The sequence below is a fragment of the Pristiophorus japonicus genome, chromosome X (assembly GCF_044704955.1).
Source record: "Pristiophorus japonicus isolate sPriJap1 chromosome X, sPriJap1.hap1, whole genome shotgun sequence".
NCBI lineage: Eukaryota > Metazoa > Chordata > Chondrichthyes > Pristiophoridae > Pristiophorus > Pristiophorus japonicus.
In genome coordinates, this window is record NC_092010.1 from 24,873,765 (window position 1) to 24,893,864 (window position 20,100).

Genomic DNA, 20,100 nt, shown 5'->3' on the forward strand with positions numbered 1-20,100 from the left:
TTACTATGTAAGGCACACTATCAAAGCCTTACATAGAAAGGCATAGGGTTAGCTTGGTAACCGGAGCCAATGGAGCCTTGCCCCAGCAAAGTGTCCACCCGATGAGGAAAAAAGAAAGACTTGCATTTATATAGCGCCTTTCACAACCACCGGACGTCTCAAAGCGCTTTACAGCCAATGAAGTACTTTTGGAGTGTCGTCACTGTTGTAATGTAGGACGCGCGGCAACCAATTTGCGCACAGCAAGCTCCCACAAACAGCAATATGATAATGACCAGATAATCTGTTTTAGTGATGTTGATTGAGGGATAAATATTGGCCAGGACACCGGGGATAACTCCTCTGCTCTTCAAAATAGTGCCGTGGGATCTTTTACGTCCACCTGAGAGAGCATTCGGGGCCTCGGTTTAACGTCTCATCCAAAAGACGGCACCTCTGACAGTGCAGCACTCCCTCAGCACTGCGCTGGAGCTGTGGTGTATGTAGCACACAAATCACTGACTCCACATGGTCTGCAGTGACCTTGGTTCTTTATTGTTCAGCTCCAGAGTGCTCCACAGGTGTGGTGGATAGCCTTTTATACTGCCTCTTGCAGGTACTTCCAGGTCTCCCACCACAGCGCCCTCTGTGGTGCACGATTGTACTTATATTATACATTTAATGTACAAGAGCAATACACAACGAGTGATTTGTATGCTACATACACCACATTGGCAACGAGGACACGGACGAACTTCACACAACCATGGCTACTCTGGGCTCGCTAAAGGATTTTACCATGGGCAATGATTGGGAGGCCTTTACAGAAAGGTTCGAGTACTACTTCACAGCAAATGATCTGACGGAGGACACGAACGCAATGAGAGAGAAGCGTAAGGCGATATTGCTTTCCAGTTGTGGCGATGAGGTTTACTGTCTCGTCAGGGATTTGCTGGCACCCGAGAGCGTCAGGGACAAGTTATATGAGGAGCTGATCGGACTCATTCGTGACCAACTGAAACCGAAGGAGAGCATCCGCATGGCCAGATACAAATTTTACCATCACTGCAGACCCGAGGGCCAGGATGTCACCAAATATGCTACGGACCTCAGGAGACTCGCGGCGCCGTGTGATTTTGGCACACACCTTGACGAGGCGTTACAGGACGTTTTTGTTATGGGGATTGGCCATGAGGGTCTCCTTTATAAGCTGCTATCCACTGAACCCACAGTCACCCTGAAGCAAGCCATCACCATCAGTCGGGCACATATGACCTCGACTTGCAGCACCAAGCAGATGTTCCACACAGTCTCGAACCTGGCAGGCACTGTCCACAGGATAGTGCCCACCATGGACAAAACTGCAGAATGTGGCTCTGCCCGGGGCAGAGAGCACGGACCTCGGGGTCCTGGAACTCAGAGTCCGCCGAGGGGGGCCAATCAAGCAGCACCATGCTGGCGCTGCGGAGCAAGCCATGGGGCTCACCGGTGCAGGTTTGCGGAGTATACGTGCAATACCTGCCACACGAAAGGCCACCTTCAGCCTATGTGTAAAAGAAACCTGACTCACCGTGTAGAGATGATCCACTGTTCAGCGAGGAGCAGGCAGAAGATGATGAGGTGTTGGGACTGTACACGTGCACCGACAATTCGCCCCCAGTGATTATGGAAGTAAAAATCAACCGAGTCCCAGTGAGTATGGCAGTGGATACTGGATCGAGTCCGTCATTGATGAGTCAGAGAACTTTTGATAAACTGTGGGGTAACCCGGCTGCACGACCCAAGCTGGCCCCGGTCCTGGCGAAGCTGCGGTACTTACACCAAGGAACTGATACCTGTTCTTGGCAGGGCTGATGTGCAGATATCTCATGGGGGCGAGACGCACGGTTTACCATTGTGGGTCATTGCAGGCGATGGGCCGATGCTACTCGGCAGGAGGTGGATGGGGAAAGTCCGTGGGAGCTGGGAAGACTTCATTCCTCCACAGACCGCTGCTCCTCGGGTTCCCAAAGAGCAGTCCTGTCGGTGCAGGCCGATTGCTGGGGTGCGAGCCAGCGGGGCACTGCAGGCGATGAGCGGGAGGTCCATCGATGGCTGACAAACCGCGGGGGAGCCCACGCAGAGAAAACGTCGGGCAGCGGTAGAGGATACAGCGGCGGCCGGAACGGCCGGAGAGGAGGCTACAGCGGCGGCAGGTATGACCCGGGAGAACGCGACAAGTTTCAATTCTAAGATCTTTCCAGACGGGCTTCTCTCTCCGCACGTATAATCGCACAATCGATCCAGCCTCCTTAAAAGCTTCCACTGCTTTGCTATGTGTTACTTCCCCTACATCTACAAACAACTACCCGAAGGACGCAATCATTCCACCGCAGTCCCTCCTACCATGGTTGTTGTAATGAGAGGGCTCGGATCATCACCAACATGCGGATTATCGGTGCTACCTGCAATGCTGGAGCCCAGGCCAGAATTTCCCCCCCTCTTCAAGCGTGATTTTATACTTTCTTTCTTTCTTTGTCAGCGAGCTCAAGATGGCGGCGGCCAAGGAAAGCCTCGTGGGAACCACAAGTTGGCATCTTAAAAGGGCAATGCACCCGGGAGACTTAAAAGAGCCCCACACCATTGGTGGTCCCCACAAAGAGACTTTTGTAAGGCAAGAGCAAGTCTAGAGGAGTAATGAAACTGGTATGGTGACGTGTGTGGATAAGAGTTAAATTTTTTTGTGTTGATGTTGGTTGGTTACTCTGTTTAAAAAGGTGAAACGAGGGATATGAAGGATTTACAATGCTAAATGGGTACTGTGTTTAAATATGACGGACACGAATGATTTACGAAAAGAGTCACATCACGGGGTACAGTAAAACAAGTAAAAGGGTTAAGGGACCCGTGACTAATAATGCAAGGGTTCAGCGGCTGCAGATGAACCGCTAAGGTGACTACTGAGCACAGAGACAACGCACCAGTTGCGATACCCTGTCTCAGCACAGCCCAGTAAAAAGGGGGCAGTATATCGCCACCGTACCTTACCCAGCGGAGCTGGGATTAAACAACTGTTCAGTGCACCTGTAATCTTTTGACATACCAGCTGTACCACATATTGTATATACCATACTCATGTACCGTCTATGTATACCTGTTTTCTGTTGGAGGTTATACCCGACACTTCATCACCCATGCGAGGACTGCAAACACCGCATGCTTGCACCTAATAATCTCGACAGGGGATGGTCATGGACTCATACTCACTAACCCACCAGGACCAACAAGGCCGAGGTTACCGGCAATGGCTTTTGGAACTGTGGGGGTGGGGGGGGGGGGGGAGTGAGATGTTGTGTATTGTCCAGGTACATTAAATGTATAATATAAGTGCAATGGTGCACCACAGAGGGCGCTGTGGTGGGAGACCTGGAAGTACCTGCAAGAGGCAGTATAAAAGGCTGACCACCACACCTGAGAGGCACTCTGGGGCTGAACAATAAAGGTCACTGCAGTTATTACAACACCAGACCGTGTGGAGTCAGTGATTTGTGTGCTGCATACACCACAGGAGTGTCAGCCTAGATTAATGTGCTCAAGTGCCTGGAGTGGGACTTGAACCCGGAGGCGAGTGTACTACCCACTGACCCACAGCTGACACGAGAGGAGGGGGAAAGAAGAGCTCGGTGGCTAGGTTAAAACCCACCTTAATGCCACAGGTCTTGCCGTTTTCTTGCATTGTGGGCACAGTCTTGTTTTTATTTTTGTGCAGGTGCAAAGGTAGATTAAGCAGCCACCTCAATGTCTGAATGCGTTTTCTCCACCAGAAGGTGAATGTAGCTCCAGAAACATTGTGTTGTGATTGTGGGGTGGGGGCGGTGTTAGTTAGAATTGGGGCCGATTGGCACTTGGAGCAGTCTGAGCCCCCATCGCAGGACAGAAAGAACATCCAAGTTCTCCTTGTCCATAAAGAAACTGTCTTGCTGTTTGAATGCAAAAATAAATAGCTTTTTTCCCCGTCATTAAAAAAAAGACTTACATTTATAGCATCTTTCATGACCCACAGACATCCCAAAACGCTTTACAGCCAATGAAGTACAGTAACTGTTGTAATGTGGCAGCCAATTTGCGCACAGCAAGCTCCCAAAAACAGCAATGTGATAATGACCAGATCATGTTTTCATTACGTTGATTGAGGGATTAACATTGGCCAGGACACCGGGGATAATTTCAATAGTGCCATGGGATCGTTTACGTCCACCTGAAAGAGCAGACAGGGCCTCAGTTTAACGTCTCATCCGATAGTGTGGCACTCCGTCAGCACTGCACTGGAGTGTCAGCCTAGATTTATGTGCTGAAGTACCTGGAGTGGGACCTAAACCCACAACCTTCTGACTCACAGGCGAGTGTGCTGCCCACTGAGCCACAAGCTGACACTGATTCGTGATAGGATTCCAGACAGATATGGATATATATTTTTTTATAAAGCATTCTGTTAAAATTAATTTTGTTGTAAAGGACAAAGAAACATTTCACATTTTGTTCAAATTCTTTTTCCCAGTTTTGGATCATTATGTTGAAAAATGAGTCCTGATTTTGAAATCACAAACCCAGATACTGCATTTTCCAACAAGACTATCATTTCCTTCTGATTTACCTTGTTTCCAATTTTAACGTTTTCCTGTCTTCATTTTTAATTTTTTCCCCCTGCTTTTCTTTAGTTGTGCTGGGATTTTCAATTCCAGTAGATGATTTGTGCATTAAGGTTCACTCTCTGCTCATTTTCTCTTGGCAAATCTCAGTATTTGTATCATCAACAAGGGACGGAGGGGGACACTGGGATTAGTTTGGGGATTTATACAGGGCTATGGGGAGGGAGCGGGGCAGTGGAATTCGTTTGGGATTGATACAGGGTTATGGGGAGAGAGCGGGGTAGTGGGATTAGTTTGGGGATTGATACAGGGCTATGGGGAGAGAGAGGGGCAGTGAGATTAGTTTGGGGATTGATACAGGGTTATGGGGAGAGAGCGGGGCAGTGAGATTAGTTTGGGGATTGATACAGGGTTATGGGAAGAGAGCGGGGCAGTGAGATTAGTTTGGGGATTGATACAGGGCTATGGGGAGAGAGCGGGGCAGTGAGATTAGTTTGGGGATTGATACAGGGTTATGGGGAGAGAGCGGGGCAGTGGGATTAGTTTGGGGATTGATACAGGGCTATGGGGAGAGAGCGGGGCAGTGGGATTAGTTTGGGGATTGATACAGGGCTATGGGGAGAGAGCGGGGCAGTGGGATTAGTTTGGGGATTGATACAGGGCTATGGGGAGAGAGCGGGGCAGTGGGATTAGTTTGGGGATTGATACAGGGTTATGGGGAGAGAGCGGGGCAGTGGGATTAGGTTTGAAGTGCTCTCACAAAGGGCTGGCACAGATATGATGCACCAAATGTCCTCTTGTGCTGTAAACCTTTATGGTTCTAGAATGGCAGACAAAAGCATACTGTTCCTTTTACTCAAGGCTGCACGAACTAAGTTGGGCCGAATGGCGTTCCTCATCCGTCATGATCTTGCAAGATGTGACTTAGTTGGTAAATGCCCTGCCTGTCGTCGGAAGTACGAGAACCCTCCAGCACTTTAAGGATTTGACAAGTTCCTGAGGAAGGAGGACATTGGGGCATATAAAAGGTTGGGTTTGGGGCCCCTCCATTTTAGACAATGATGCTAAATACTACTTAATGCAATCCGGTGTCTAATCCAGCACTTATGATCATGACCAGGCGTGTTCGCGATAGGTAATGTCAAAATAGTTGGCCAAATGATGAGGGATTGGCCATCACCATGGTGTCCTTTCACCAGCTCCGCTCGGGGCCACTCTGCGGACGTATTGAGCGCGGTATCGCTGCAATTAGTTGCCTCCAAGTTGGTACTTTTTGTTCGTGCTACTGGTGAGTTGAGCCTAAATCTCTTCTTCTCTTCTTGCCAAACCCAGCGCCGAGCAGGGAACTGGGAATGCCGTCAAGTCCAACCCTTCCAAACGCCACCGCGACCGGCTCAACTTGGAGTTCGACAGCCTGCTGAGCCTCCTTCCGACCACCGACGACGTTGCTGGCAGATTGGACAAGCTGTCTGTCCTGCGTCTCAGTGTCAGCTGCCTCCGTCTCAAAAGGTTCTTTGAAGGTAAGAGCTGTGGACTTGAGATATCTGAGTATGTCGCGAGCCGATATTGGGACTTGCCTTCCAATCCCCTTTCACCCACCAAATTCCTTTTACATATATCGCCCCTTTTTTTGGAGGTGGGAGGCGGGGGTCGGGGGGGGCGGTGGCGGGGGGAACGATGAGAAACAGGTGCAGAGGAGATTTACAAGAATGTGGACTGGAGAATTTTAGCGATGAGGAAAGATTGGAGATGCTGGGTCTGTTTTCAATGGAACAGAGGAGGCTGAGGGGAGACCTTTTTGAGGTGTATAAAATGATGAGGGGCTTGGATAGAGTGGATAGGAGGGACCTATTTCCCTTGGCGGGGGGGTGGGGGGAACGGGGGGGGGTCAACAACCAGTGGGTGTTGATTTAAAGTAAATGGGGGGAGGTTTAGAGGAGATATGAGGGGAAATTTCTCCACCCAGATGATGATGGGGTCTGGAACTCACTGCCTGAAAGGGTGGTAGAGGCAGAATTTGTGCACAAATATCCTATGATGCAATCTTGAGGCCCTGGTGAAGTGTGTGTCGTGCTTGTTTTTCATTGTCCACTTTCTGCAAGGGTAAAGTTTTTAAAGAGGTTGCTGAGGTCTTGAATCCAGCTGGAGTTGCCAGCTCTGGTTGGACATATTTCTGGAGGTTTCAGCACATGACCTCCCTCCTCCAAACATCCGGCCCGGTCAAACCACCCTTCTACCCATCTCCAATATTTATATAACTTGAATGTTCAAAGTAAATGGAAAAAAAAATAATTTTTTTTCAATTGCCTGAGTTAATTTTTCTCCTGTGTTGCTCGCAGCAGTGTCGAGGAGATTAATCTTTAATTCCTGGAGCCTCCAGGGCAGTCGGCCGACAATAAAAAAAATAATAAAATGGCGTCGCCAGCAGCACCACTTCTCCTTTAAGGACGCGCCGCTCCTGGCGGGGGAGTTGCGCAAAAGGGATATTTCCCGCGGGGCAAATTCGGGAAGGGGTCGCCGCTGGTCAGTAAAGGATGCACGTCGCGGCGGGAAACCGGGCAGAGCGGTCCCCTACAGCGCTCCGACCCTGAGGAAGGGCAATGTTTAAAATGGCGTCCCCTCTGCGGAGACTCGGCGGCCATTCCGCGCCGGCCCATGGCTGCCGCTTTCAGACGACCAGATGTCTTAGCGGAAGGGGCAATTCTGGCCCCGATTAGTTTTCATCTCACCCCGATGTGGGCTCCGAGATTGTGGGTTCACCTTCCGGATGGCTGCTGGCTTGGTCCGATCCTCACATCCAGTAGGCATGGCCTGGCTCCTATACCTTCTCTCCCTTCCTCCCTCTAAACATTTCAGTGATATTGTACTCCGCAGGAGTATTCCGGCCTTGAAATTGTTAATCTGGTAGCGATTACCTCTCGCTCTGAGAGCTGGAAAGTGCGTGGTGTGTAAATAGGAAGGGGTTGTCACGAGATGTTGATTTGAGTTGGGCTTCACATTTCTCAGACTGAAAGTCCTTTGTGCGGGGGTAAGATTAGTAAGAGATAAGCAAGTCTTATGATCTGGTGAATAATGACATCCTTTCTTTCGGTAAAGACTACAGTTATTCAGTCACCTTTCACAGGACTAGGACTGAATGCTCTTAAATCTGCCCATGCCGTAAACTGGGAGAATTATATAACAACACACCGGCTGTCCATGTCTGTGTCCCCGCTCGCCCATCTGCGCGTCTGCATCTGTGTGTCTGCGTCTGTGTGCGAGTCTGCGTCTGTGCGCGTCTGGTCTGTCTGTGCGCGTGTCTGTGTATGTGCGCATCTGCGTCTCTGCGTCTGTCTGTGCGTGTATCTGCTCTGTCTGTGCGCGTGTGTCTGCATTTGTGCGTGTCTGCATCTGCACCTGTGTGCGTGTCTGCGTCTGTCTGTGTGTATGTCTGCGTCTTTGTCTGCGCGCATGTCTGTGTCTGTGCGTGTGTCTGCGCGCATGTCTGTGTCTGTGCGTGTGTCTGAGTTTGCGTCTGTCCGTCTGAGTCTGTGTCCATCCGAGTGTCCAATGGGAAATGTCTCCCTATCTGATGCGGTTTGCTTTTTCTGCAAATCCTTTGCTGTTGGTGTTTTTGTCGGCCCTTCACTGGCAGCTTTCAAATGTTTGCCATCTGCTTCACTGTCTCCCCGTTTGGTATTGTTTAGTCAGGCGCTTCGTGCCAAAGTTTCACCTGGATGTGAGCCAGCGATTGTTAATGGCAGATTGAGGAATGTAGGGGCCAATTTGTTTGTGCTGATAGAGAGTTTATCAGAGATATCTTGTGACAGATTATCTCCAGTATTGTGCTGTTCCCTATTTGTTTCAGCTGGTTTTGTTTTGCCTCTAAGTTACCCAACAACTACACACGCACACCTCCAACGGGAATCACCGGATCGCGATCATGATCGAGAATGCAACCTGATTTTTGTTCTCGGCCCTAGCTTGGAGTCACTGAGACTGACCGTTGTGTTTCCCTCCCACCCCCCCAATGCTGCCTCCACTAATTGAGCTCTGTCAAACCCTGGGCCTTACCTGGTCTGTGTGGCTCGGTGTCTCACTGAGCAGTGCAGTTAGCCACTGAGCCACCAGGGGAGCCGTTGGGCTGGATTTTCTGCTCCTTTGCGTCTCGTTTTGCGACGCGTCAAGGCGGCAAATGTTGTTTCTGGGCGTCAAACGGGGCATCCTGGGTTTTGTGCCCGGGCGGAACTTTCGGCTTTGGTTTTGCAGCGACGTTAAAGGTGACCACCCCGACCTCCGTTTGGACCGTCATGATAACGGAAATCGTCGTGCAAGGCTGCGCTCGCGCCCCGGGTGGAATTTTCGGGCCTTACGCCTGATTTAGCAGCTGCCCCAAAAACCGCCAGGAAAAAGCTGCCATTCCCATGGTGCAGCAGGCACAATCGTGACATCTTTGAACGGAAGTCGGACCATCTCACATCGGAGTTGTCAGAGACTGCTATGGTTTAGCGCTGAAAGCTGCGTGAATCTACAGTTTAAATCAGGACTTTCATGTGAGTTAACTCTTTGATAGCCAGGTCACAAAGGCACAGTACAGTGGAAGTTCGAGTTTCCAATGAGCAGGGACTGCCAGACTGTGAAGGCGATAGGCTCTGAGCGCTTTGCTTGAACGGGGAAGGGGAGGTTTGAGCGAAGCCTCGCGACTCAATGCCACCATGCTGGCTATTTCCCCACTTACTCTGCAAATGAGACACAAGACAGCATTGTTTAAGGTGAAGGAAATGTGTTATGAAAAATGTAACCGTATCAACCCCCCCCTCCCCACCCTCCCCCAAACAAAGCTCACAATAATTCAACAGATACACACTTATGGACATAAATCTGCATCCTGCAATGAACAACATGAAGATAAAAAGAAAAACTGCATCCTCCAGTACACAATATGCAACATTCATTATGTAATGTATGTATGCCTGGGTTTACCAACCACCAAGGGGAGCGACCGTCAGAGGTCATTGGGCCACAGACACACATGTGCAGCCCTTGTGTATATAAAGAAAGCCTCCATGTTTAATACTCACTTTGAGAGCTAATAAAGTAGAGTCAGGTCGTACCTGATTGAGTTCACAGTACTAAGCCTATTGAGCTATTGCATATGCAACAAATTAAGAATGCATTCTGCAGTGCACAATATGAAACATCAATTAACAACGCATTCTGCAGTGCACTACATTGCTGCGAGGCCCTAATGTTTATGGGTCATGCTTTTAGCCCCCCCCCCCTCCTTCCCTTCAAGCCCTTTCCATGCATGCTGCTCCTCCTCAATGTGGTGTCAGGGCATGCAGCAAGGCTACCAGAGGGCTGCTGTCTTGGGGACTCAGACAATGGAGACAGCGTACTGGACCAGCTCCTGGCCTGGAAGGCCCGGCTTCCGACTGGCTCACCTCTTCCTCGGCATTACCAGTCACAGGTGGTTCTGGTGTCAACTGTCGTTGGTGTTTGGTTTGGCGAGTGAGTGGTGGGAGATGGAATACTGTCATCCTGAGGAATGCCAGCACCTCCCATTACCCTGGGGTCACTCCGGCGCTGATGGGGCTGGGCCTTAGCAACTGGAGCACGATGTAAAGGAGCACCGTGCAGGCCTGTTTTGGCACCGTCACTTCCCCGTGGGACAGTGGGGAATGCAGAGAGTATGGAGGCAGACATGGACTGCATCACTTGCCCAAAATGAAGCAAAGCTTGTGCCTGTGATGCGCCTGAGTCTGCGATGTGATCAGTGGCACGCGCCACACTCTCTGGAACTCCACTGTCACTGCTTGAGGCCACCAGCCTCTGTGTGAGGGCAATGATGGCCTCACTCGACTCACGGCTCACAGCAACAATCTGTGACGCTGCCTCCACAACAGTTGCAGTGAGCCTGTCGATGCTCGTGGGGATCCGTTCCAATACATCAATGATCTCACGGTTCAGCACTGCGCTCTCCCTGGACATGTCCACCAGGTCCAGTTCCATACCTGCCTGACTTTGAGCAGACCGACTTTGCCGACTCGCCCTCCGGAGAGCTGGCCTGTGGGATTCCACCCCCGGCGCTTCATTGCTGTACGCGACTGGGGCCAGGAGCCTCCGACTCCTCAAACCCCGGGAACGCAGCCTCGTCCCCGGAGAACTGAGTCCCAATGGCCCATCTGGTGGGCTGGGATGCTCCGCCGGAGCTGTCTCCTCCAGTCCCTCGTCGCCTGCACCATGGCCTGACGTGGAGGGCTCCCTCGAGGGATGCTGCGCCTCTGGCTGGTCATGTGGAAGTAGAAAGCAACAGACGAGTGGTGAGCAGAAGTGGAGGGGGCAGGGTGGCGTGAGGAAGGTGGCTCATTTGAAGGTCCGCTGCTACTGCATTATATGTGTCGGTGCAGTGTTTTGAGCTGCGCGATCCATTTACTTCCCCTCCGTATCCCGCTCAGCATCGCCCCCGCCAACTGTCTGACCTGTGACCCTGATAAGGGCCAAGACACTCTCCTCCGCATCAGTCAGTGTCTGAGGCGGACCCCCCGCCTGTCCGCAGTTGCCCCCTCCGGTTGTGGGGAGTGCTTCGACTGAAAAGATGACAGTGGGAATGGTTGCATAAGGGTCCATCTGCTGTTGTGGCACAGATGGCCACCAAAGTAGTTTAGGCCATACTGTGAGAATGTTCGAGAGGCCTCCGTTTAATGCGCTTGGTTCTTGCATGTGCTTCATCAGTATGTATTCGAAGGTTACAGCCATCTAACATGAGGTGTGCAAGCGATCTTTCAGAAAGTGATGGGAGCAGTTGCAGTGCGATGAACGATGTAAATTATGTGCATAGCTCATTCAATAGGGTGCCGAAGTAAGCCTTCCTTTCTGTGATGCATTGTGAGAGGCACCCCACAGAGTGTTGAGCTGGACAAAAAGCATGAGAAAAATCAGATAGTGTGTCGGATTTATCTTTAAAGTCAATGGAGGATTGCATTCGATGAAAATGTTACTCACCCTGACGAGTCTCGTGAGGTCGTTAAACTTTTTTTGGCACTGTGTGCCAGTCCTGGGCACAGTGTCTGCAGCAGAGACCTCGTGTGCGATGCCTCTCCCGATCTGCTTCAACACTGGAGGCAGTAGTCTGGGTCCCCCTCAAAGATGGACTGCAGCCCATCTCCTCTCCACCGCGCCCAGCAACGCTTCCCTGGCCTCATTACTGAAGCGCCTGGCACGCTGCCTTCTCTCCTGCTCCTCCATCTCCGCTGAAGTGAGCCCGTTTTAAATGCGCATGCGCGCAGGAAGCTGCCGCGCTCTGCATTAGCGTCTGCGCCCGGAAAAGAAACCAGCAAGGGGTGGGGAGAAAAAAACTTCAAAGCGCAGGCGCAAAATGGCCACCTCCTTCAACACCGAAGGTTTCGGCTCTGGCGCACAGAGTCTCTGGTGCAACGTCGGACTTAACGCCAACGCTCCTCCGGAGCATTTTGTTGGTGAAAGTTCCTCGTGAGGTCACAAACATTTTCCCGGCGCAAACTTTTGCGTTCTGCCTCGAATTGCGCCCAGAAATCCTAAAACCCAAAAATCCAGCCCTTTCGTCTTTGTCCTTTCAGTATTGGCCGGCAGACGAAGGAGCCCAGGTAACATTGCTACATAATGATAGCATTTTGAGCTCTTGCCCGCCCAGATTAAGTATTTTATGGAATCGCATAGACAAGGAAGAGTGTATTTTTCTCTCCCTCATTTCCATCCCCCCCCGCCCTTCCAATTTTCTCTCTTCCTTTCCTGATGGCAGAGTCTTCCTGCTGGGGTGCGGTGCCAGGGACCCTCTGCTCCGCCCTATTGGGCTATTAAACTACAGGCAGCGGCAAAGCCAACTCTGTCCTCACTGGGCACGCATACTCTTCCAGCAGGTATCGCTCGATAGTGAATGGAACTGGGATATGTTATACACGCTGTGTATTACCCCTGATGGACCTGTAGTCCTGCTGTGTTACACTGTGTATTGAACTCCAGCCTAGTTGAAGGGTTATTAACATCAGCAGAAACAAACGGCACCAAACAGAATAAACTCGATTCAGTAGGGATGTGAATAACAGCAGAAGCCAACCCCTGCACTCATTTGTGAACTCGCTGGTGTCTCAGCAGGTTGGGTGACTAAGTGAATCCCTTCCCACACTCCGAGCAGATGAACAGTCTCTCCCCAGTGTGAACTCGCAGGTGAGTCAGCAGGGTGGATAACTCTCTGAATCCCTTCCCACACTCTGATCAGGTGATTTGCAGGTGTAACAGAGCAGAGAGGAGTTTAATACACTGTGTCGATATTTGATGTCTCCAAGATAAGAGGAGACTAATTGATGTCCTGTTACTGACTGCTCCATTTTTGATCAGGGCGGAGGAGTGGTAAGAGATCGAGGCCCAGGAGAGGTGAGGGTTCGGGGCCCAGAAGAGGCGAGGGCCCTGGGGCAGCACGGGCCCAGCCCACACTGCGATATGTGTGCGCACTCGGTCTGTGCAGCAGAGCTGGTCTCCAGTCGTCCTGGTTAACCCTTGCCACTGGACCGAAGACCTAGCTCCGTCAAGCCCGTGTGGTGGCTGGTGTGCAACGGCCACCCCACGTTAAAAAAATCCACGCACAGGCATCTTCCACCCTTCAGGATGTAGTTCAGGATCTGAAATATTAGGTCCTTCATTGAAACACCTGTGAACTCATCCCTTTTTGGCGTCGAAGCAAGTCATCCTCGATACCAGGGACTGCCTAATACTATACTCTGTGTCTTACCCCTGATGGACCTCTAGTCCTGCTGTGTTACACTGATGGGCCATGTTTGAGTTTGTTGGGACAGCATTTGCTGGTTTATTAGGTTGATGTGAGCATGAACATGCATCTGTGCAAAGTTACAGAAGCTTCAATTGGATTTTTTTCGCCCTGTGCAGGCGGACCTCTTCTCAGTCTTTGCATTCTGTGCCACGGTCTATGTCTGTCTTTCCGTGTGCATGTACCAGCTCAATATGTGTCCCATCTTCTCATTTCAGTAACTGGAGTCTGGCCCACAAGCAGACAGCTCCGCCATTGAATTGCAGGGAAAAACTTGTCATGTATTGTAAAGTCCTGTCCCCTCAGTACAGATTCACACGAGGCATGTCGTGAAGTCAAGGTCACTCTGGACCTGCACCTTTATTTCACAGCTCTGGAATGCTGCACTTGCCTGAGACCTGTTCTTATATACCTGTCTCTTGCAAGTGCACCCCTGGTGGTAAGGTATGCTTGTGGTTACAGGTCATATCTAGTTACAGTCATGTATAGCATGTTAGGATACAGTTATATATAATAATGTAAGATACATGACATGTATCTCATTACTGTATATAACTGTATCTTACCATGCTATACATGACTATAACTAGATATGACCTGTAACCACAAGCATACCTTACCACCAGGGGTGCACTTGTAGGAGACACTGCATACCTGTTCCACACAGGTATATAAAGGCAGGTCTCAGGCAAATGTGGGATTCGAGAGCTGTGAAATAAAGGTGCAGGTCCTGAGCGACCTTGACTTCAGCGTGTGCCTCGTGTGAGTCTGCACTGCAGGGTCAGGACGTTACAAAACTGAAGTGACATAAAAGAAGATTGTGTTTTTACAGTGCCAGCTTCAGATATACTGATGACATCAGATTCATTACTTGGGGGACTGCCCCCAGGAAATTCTGATCTTGTTTTTACTCTGTTGTAATCATCATCATCATCATCGGCAGTCCCTCGGAATCGAGGAAGACTTGCTTCCACTCCTGAAGTGAGTCCTTAGGTGGCTGTACAGTCCAACACGAGAGCCACAGACCCTGCCACAGGTGGGACAGATAGTCGTTGAGGGAAGGGGTGAGTGGGACAGGTTTGCCGCACGCTCTTTCCGTTGCCTGCGCTTGATTTCTGCATGCTCTCGGCGACGAGACTCGAGGTGCTCGGCGCCCTCCCTTTTTAAACCACCACTAATTTCTCTAGCGAGGAATTTCTCGGGCAAGTATGCAGTGGTGTCTCCCTGGGGTGGGTATTGTGAGCTCTTTTTGATGTATATTCATGAGCTGGACTCGGACATGCAGGGCATAACATCAGCCCTTGCAGACGACCACAAAACTTGGAGATGTAGTGAACTGTGAGAAGGATAGTAGCACACTTCAAGAGAATAGCCTGGCCACATGATCTGCTTTGCTCTCACTGAAAATGTTAACAACTGTCCAAATTGCCCACTGACTCCTGACAAGTGAAGCCCCATGAGGCCCACGTGCCTTTCAGCAATTCTATCTTGAGCAGTTCTGTGCATTACTGACTGACTCATTTCAGTGACCTTACTGCATTATTTAACACGTTTTTTTTCTCCGAGCAAGTTCCTTTAATAATGTCGGTAGCACTCAAACAAAAGGTTTGAAGAACAGTCCAGTTACACGCAAGGGAAGAACAAAGTGTGTAATGAAACTATTAGGAAGAGAGTTCAAAGTTCTTCCCAGAATGTGTGTGCCAGCTTTGAGTACGTGCAGCCTGCCCTGTGTAGGCCTCCTTCAAAGGAAAGGATAAAAGACTTCCTCAGACAAAGCTTCTGCAGGCCTGGCTACTTGCAAAGCCATAAATTGCTCGGAGCTAATGCCAACTGCCTTTGGCAGATTTCTGACCACAACATCCTGGAAACTTTCACAAGCATGGCATACGTCAGCCCGAGTACTCTCATCACTGTTGCAGAAACCACACCAACCATTAGAGCAAGTATCTGCACCAAACATTTGGTCAAAGATTCTCAATCTTTTGAGGATCCACCTCAAATTTATCCAAATGTTTTGTGACATCAATGTAGGGAAGATACTTTGGGGAGCAGCCTTGTTTTGCATTTTTGGCTCCCTTTCACCAGAACTGATCCCAGTTTGTTGATTTTGAACTTGCATCCTGTCATGTATGTACTTTTGGAATCACTAGCCACTAGATGGAGGCCATCGGGCTGCACGCACATGTGTGCAGCCCAAGTATAAAAGGCCAGCCATTTTGTATATTAGTCACTTTGGGCCTCAATAAAGCAGAGCCAAGGTTATACCTCTTGGAGTTAAACAGTACTCAGTCTAACAGTTATTGCATACACAACACATCCAAACCTTGGGAACTGCCGAATCGAAGTCCGGGTCCAGTTGGATATTTCAGCCAGCTCCGTGATTTTGGTTTCTCTTATTTGTTTGCGTTGAGTTTCTCAAAATTGGGAAGTGATCCTTTTCTCAAAGAATTTCCAACTCTGGGTGGTTGAAGCTGCTTCCTAGCCCTTCTGTATGTGGTGACCCCTGGGACAGGTGCTCATGTCATCGAATCATAGAAATTTACAGCACGGAAGGAGGCCATTTCGGCCCATCGTGTCCGCATCGGCCGACAAAGAGCTAGCCAGTCTAATCCCACTTTCCAGCTCTAGGTCCGTAGCCCCGCAGGTTACAGCACTTCTGTTAAGTATGGAAGAACTCCACAATGAGTATTGTGAGCTAAAACTGATGTGACCTTAGTCTCTTTAATACAACTCCAGAGTGCCTAAGCAGCATGGCAGACAACCTTTTATACTCCCTTGCACGAGGTGTGCAGGTGACCCTTGGGCCTCCAACAGTTGCGCCCTCTGGTGGCAAGTCTTACATAGTTACAATGCTTACATACATAACAACTTCAAGTACACATCCAAGTATTTTTTAAATGTGGTGAGGGTTTCTGCCTCTACCACCCTTTCAGGCAGTGAGTTCCAAATCCCCACTACCCTCTGGGTGAAGAAATTTCCCCTCAAATTTCCTCTAAATCTCATACTAATTACTTTAAATCTATGCCCCCTGGTTGTTGACCCCTCTGCTGAGAGAAATAGATCCTTTCTATCCACTCTATCTAGGCCCCTCTTAATTTTATACCTCAGGTCTCCCCTCAGCCTCCTGTGTTCCAAAGAAAACAGACCCCAGCCTATCCAATCTTTCCCCATAGCTAAAATTCTCCAGTCCAGGCAACATCTACATAAATTTCCTCTGTACCCTCTCTAGTGCAATCACATCCTTCCTGGAATGTGGAGACCAGAACTGAACGCAGTACTCTAGCTGTAACCGAACCAGTGTTTTAACCAACCGAACCAGTGTTTTAACCAACCTAAACTAACCATGGTTGGCCCACGGGGCGAGTTCCCTATCTTGGTCATGCTGTCAAGAGGAGGATGATGGTAGAGGTCTGGCGGCTCACCGAGGCAGGGGAAATTGGAGAGCAACTCCACTCGTATTCCTGGTTCAGGTATGCCTTTGATGGAGAGCGAAGTGCAGATTGCAGTGGGGCTGCAAATGGGCTGAAGGAAAATTTAAAGAGGAGGGAAAACACTTTACAAAATGGGGGGGGGAATCATTCTTTGTAAAAAGTTACTCTTTTAACATACAATACGTGTGTTACAACTTAAAGCCGAGCCTTCACCTTTATTGGCTCTCATTCACCCTCCCAAATCTTGCCAAATGTTATCAAAGCACTTTGATAATGACCATCATTTCTAATTCTGTTGTTTTCATCCTCCTCACGCCACCCCCACCCCGCACATTTATCTGGCAGACTGGATTCCACGACATGGGTTGGAGCACACAAACATGGGCAGTTGCGTTGAAGGTTGCCAAGATAGAATGGATGGATCTGAAGCAGGCGTACTTCACACTGAAGAAGTCCAGCATGTCCAGCTTGAAGAAAACTATACTACATATCATCTGGCTGAACAATTGGACAACCGCATTGCTGCTCTGTGCAGGAGGCGGGCAGAGCACTGCCAGAAGAATCTAGCAGCTGAAGGGCCTGCTCCTGTTCCCAGGCCTGCTCCTGTTTCCAGGCCTCCTCCTGTTCTCAGCCCTGCTCCTGTTTCCAGGATGCAGTGAGGGCCTGCTCCTGTTCCCAGGCCTGCTCCTGTTTCCAGGATGCAGTGAGGGCCTGCTCCTGTTCTCCTGTTCCCAGGCCTGCTCCTGTTCCCGGGCCTGCTCCTGTTCCCAGGCCTGCTCCTGTTTCCAGGATGCAGTGAGGGCCTGCTCCTGTTCCCAGGCCTGCTCCTGTTTCCAGGCCTGCTCCTATTCCCAGTCCTGCTCCTGTTCCCAGGCCTGCTCCTGTTCCCAGGCCTGCTCCTGTTTCCAGGATGCAGTGAGGGCCTGCTCCTGTTCCTCAGGGGCAGCTGCCAATTGTGCGGTGCTTATCTAATCAAATGTAATTATTTGAAACTAATGACTGAACTACAAATGATTATCTGATAGTGAGTTGCAAGGGACTCATTTTAGTATGACTATGCTGACATTACATCACTTAAGCTTCCTTATCTCCGTTTATAATGTTTTTGCAATGGCACGATTGACTGGGCTGTCTGAAACCCATTCCAGCCGCCTAATATGCCTCTTAACCTGCTGAGTAAATAGTGTCTCTGGTTACAGTACCATAGAATGTACTGACTAGCTCTGTGCCCGTAACCTGCTAACAGTGCCTGTTCGTGACCTCAGTATGTCCCAAAGCACTTGACAAGGAATGAATTACTTTTGAAGGCAGTCACAGTTGTTACATGATATGTCCTTACTATACAGTACAAATGCACACGAGACCCATGCTTGAGAGAAGGTCACTCTGTGACCAGCAACTTTTATTCCAGCACTGAAGTGATGAAGGTGGGTGGAGCTTCCCCTTTTATACCTGAAAGACCAGGTTAGGAGTGTCTCCCACAAGTTCACCACCTAGTGGTCAATGTTCTCACAGTGTACAACTAGTCAGTTTATACATGGGTTATACAATGAGAGTTAAATACATGACATCACCTTCCCCCCCCCCCCCCGCCACCCCCCGCCATCCCAAGTCTTATTGGGATTACAGGTTAAGTCTCTCTGGTGGTTTACGCTCCCTTGTAGAGCGCCTGAGCTGGGGCTCCGGTTGTTGGGCGCTGGCCTGAGTGTCTGCTGTTTGTGGTGCCTCAGGCTTGTCCGGACTGCCCACAGTGACTGGGCTCTCCTCCACTTGGTTCCGGTGTTCGGTCACCTGTGGTGGAGTAAACTCTACGTCGTGTTCTTCCTCTGCTTCTTCTGTGGGGTTGCTGAACCTCCTTTTAGTTTGATCCACGTGTTTGTGGCAGATTTGTCCATTGGTAAGTTTAACTACCAAAACCCTATTCCCCTCTTTGGCAATCACAGTGCCTGCAAGCCATTTGAGCCCTGCAGCGTAGTTGAGAACAAAGACAGGGTCATTTACGTCAATACATCGCGCCCTCGCATTCCCGTCGTGGTAGTCACATTGTGACTAGCGCCTGCTCTCAACAATATCTTTCATGGTGGGGTGTATAAGGGATAACCTGGTTTTGAGCGTCCTTTTCATTAGCAGCTCTGCGGGTGGAACCCCTGTGAGCGAGTGTGGTCGGGATCTATTGGCCAACAGGAGGCGTGATAAGCGGCTTTGTAGGGAACCCCCTTGGATTCTGAGCATCCCCTGTTTGATTATCTGTACTGCTCGTTCCGCCTGGCCATTTGAGGCCGGCTTGAACGGTGCCGTTCTGACATGGTTAATTCCATTGCCTGCCATGAAGTCCTGGAATTCAGTGCTTGTGAAGCACGGGCCATTGTCACTGACCAAGACATCCGGTAGACCATGGGCGGCGAACATTGCCCGTAGACTTTCTACCGTGGCCGAGGATGTGCTTGAATTGAGAATGTCACACTCGATCCGTTTGGAGTAGGCGTTGACTACAACCAAAAACATTTTTCCCATGAAAGGACCTGCGTAGTCCACGTGGATGCGTGAGCATGGTTTGACGGGCCAGGACCAGGGGCTAAGGGGGGCTTCCCTGGGCGCGTTGCCCAGCTGGGCACACGTGTTGCACCTGCGAACACAAAGTTCCAGGTCTGCATCTATCCCTGGCCATCAAACGTGTGACCTGGCAATTGCCTTCAACATGACAATGCCCGGGTGCTCATTGTGAAGTTCTCTGATGAACATCTCTCTGCCCATCTGGGGCATGACTACTCAGTTTCCCCACAGTAGGCAATCGGCCTGAATCGAGAGTTCATCCCTGCGCCTGTGAAATGGTTTAAATTCCTCAGGGCATGCCCTGTACGTGGCTGCCCAGTCCCCATGAAGGACACATTTCTTGACTAAAGACAGTAGCAGGTCTCTATTTGTCCAGACTTTAATCTGACGGGCTGTCACGGGTGAGCCTTCGCTTTCGAAAGCTTGCACAGCCATGATCATCTCAGCAGCATGCTCGGTAGCCCCCTCCGTGGTGGCTAGTGGGAGCCCGCTGAGTGCATCGGCGCAGTTTTCAGTGCCCGGTCTGTGCCGAATTGTATAGTCATAGGCGGCTAACGTGAGTGCCCATCTCTGTATGCGGGCCGATGCATTTGCATTTATGGCCTTGCTGTCGGCCAAAAGGGACGTTAGGGGTTTGTGATCTGTCTCCAGCTCAAATTTCCTGCCGAACAGGTACTGGTGCTTTTTTTTTACAGCATATACACACGCAAGCGCTTCCTTTTCTACC

The 20,100-nt window shown here is 50.1% G+C and overlaps 1 protein-coding gene across 1 annotated transcript in view; it reads left to right on the forward strand.

The window, feature by feature from the left end:
* The window catches only part of LOC139240877 (uncharacterized), a 184,511-nt gene that overhangs the window by 58,475 nt on the left and 105,936 nt on the right, over positions 1–20,100 (forward strand). Inside the window, exon 2 of the mRNA XM_070869384.1 lies at positions 5,940–6,127. Within this exon, the coding sequence (XP_070725485.1) occupies positions 5,940–6,127 (188 nt within the window). The remainder of the gene's footprint in view (positions 1–5,939; positions 6,128–20,100) is intronic.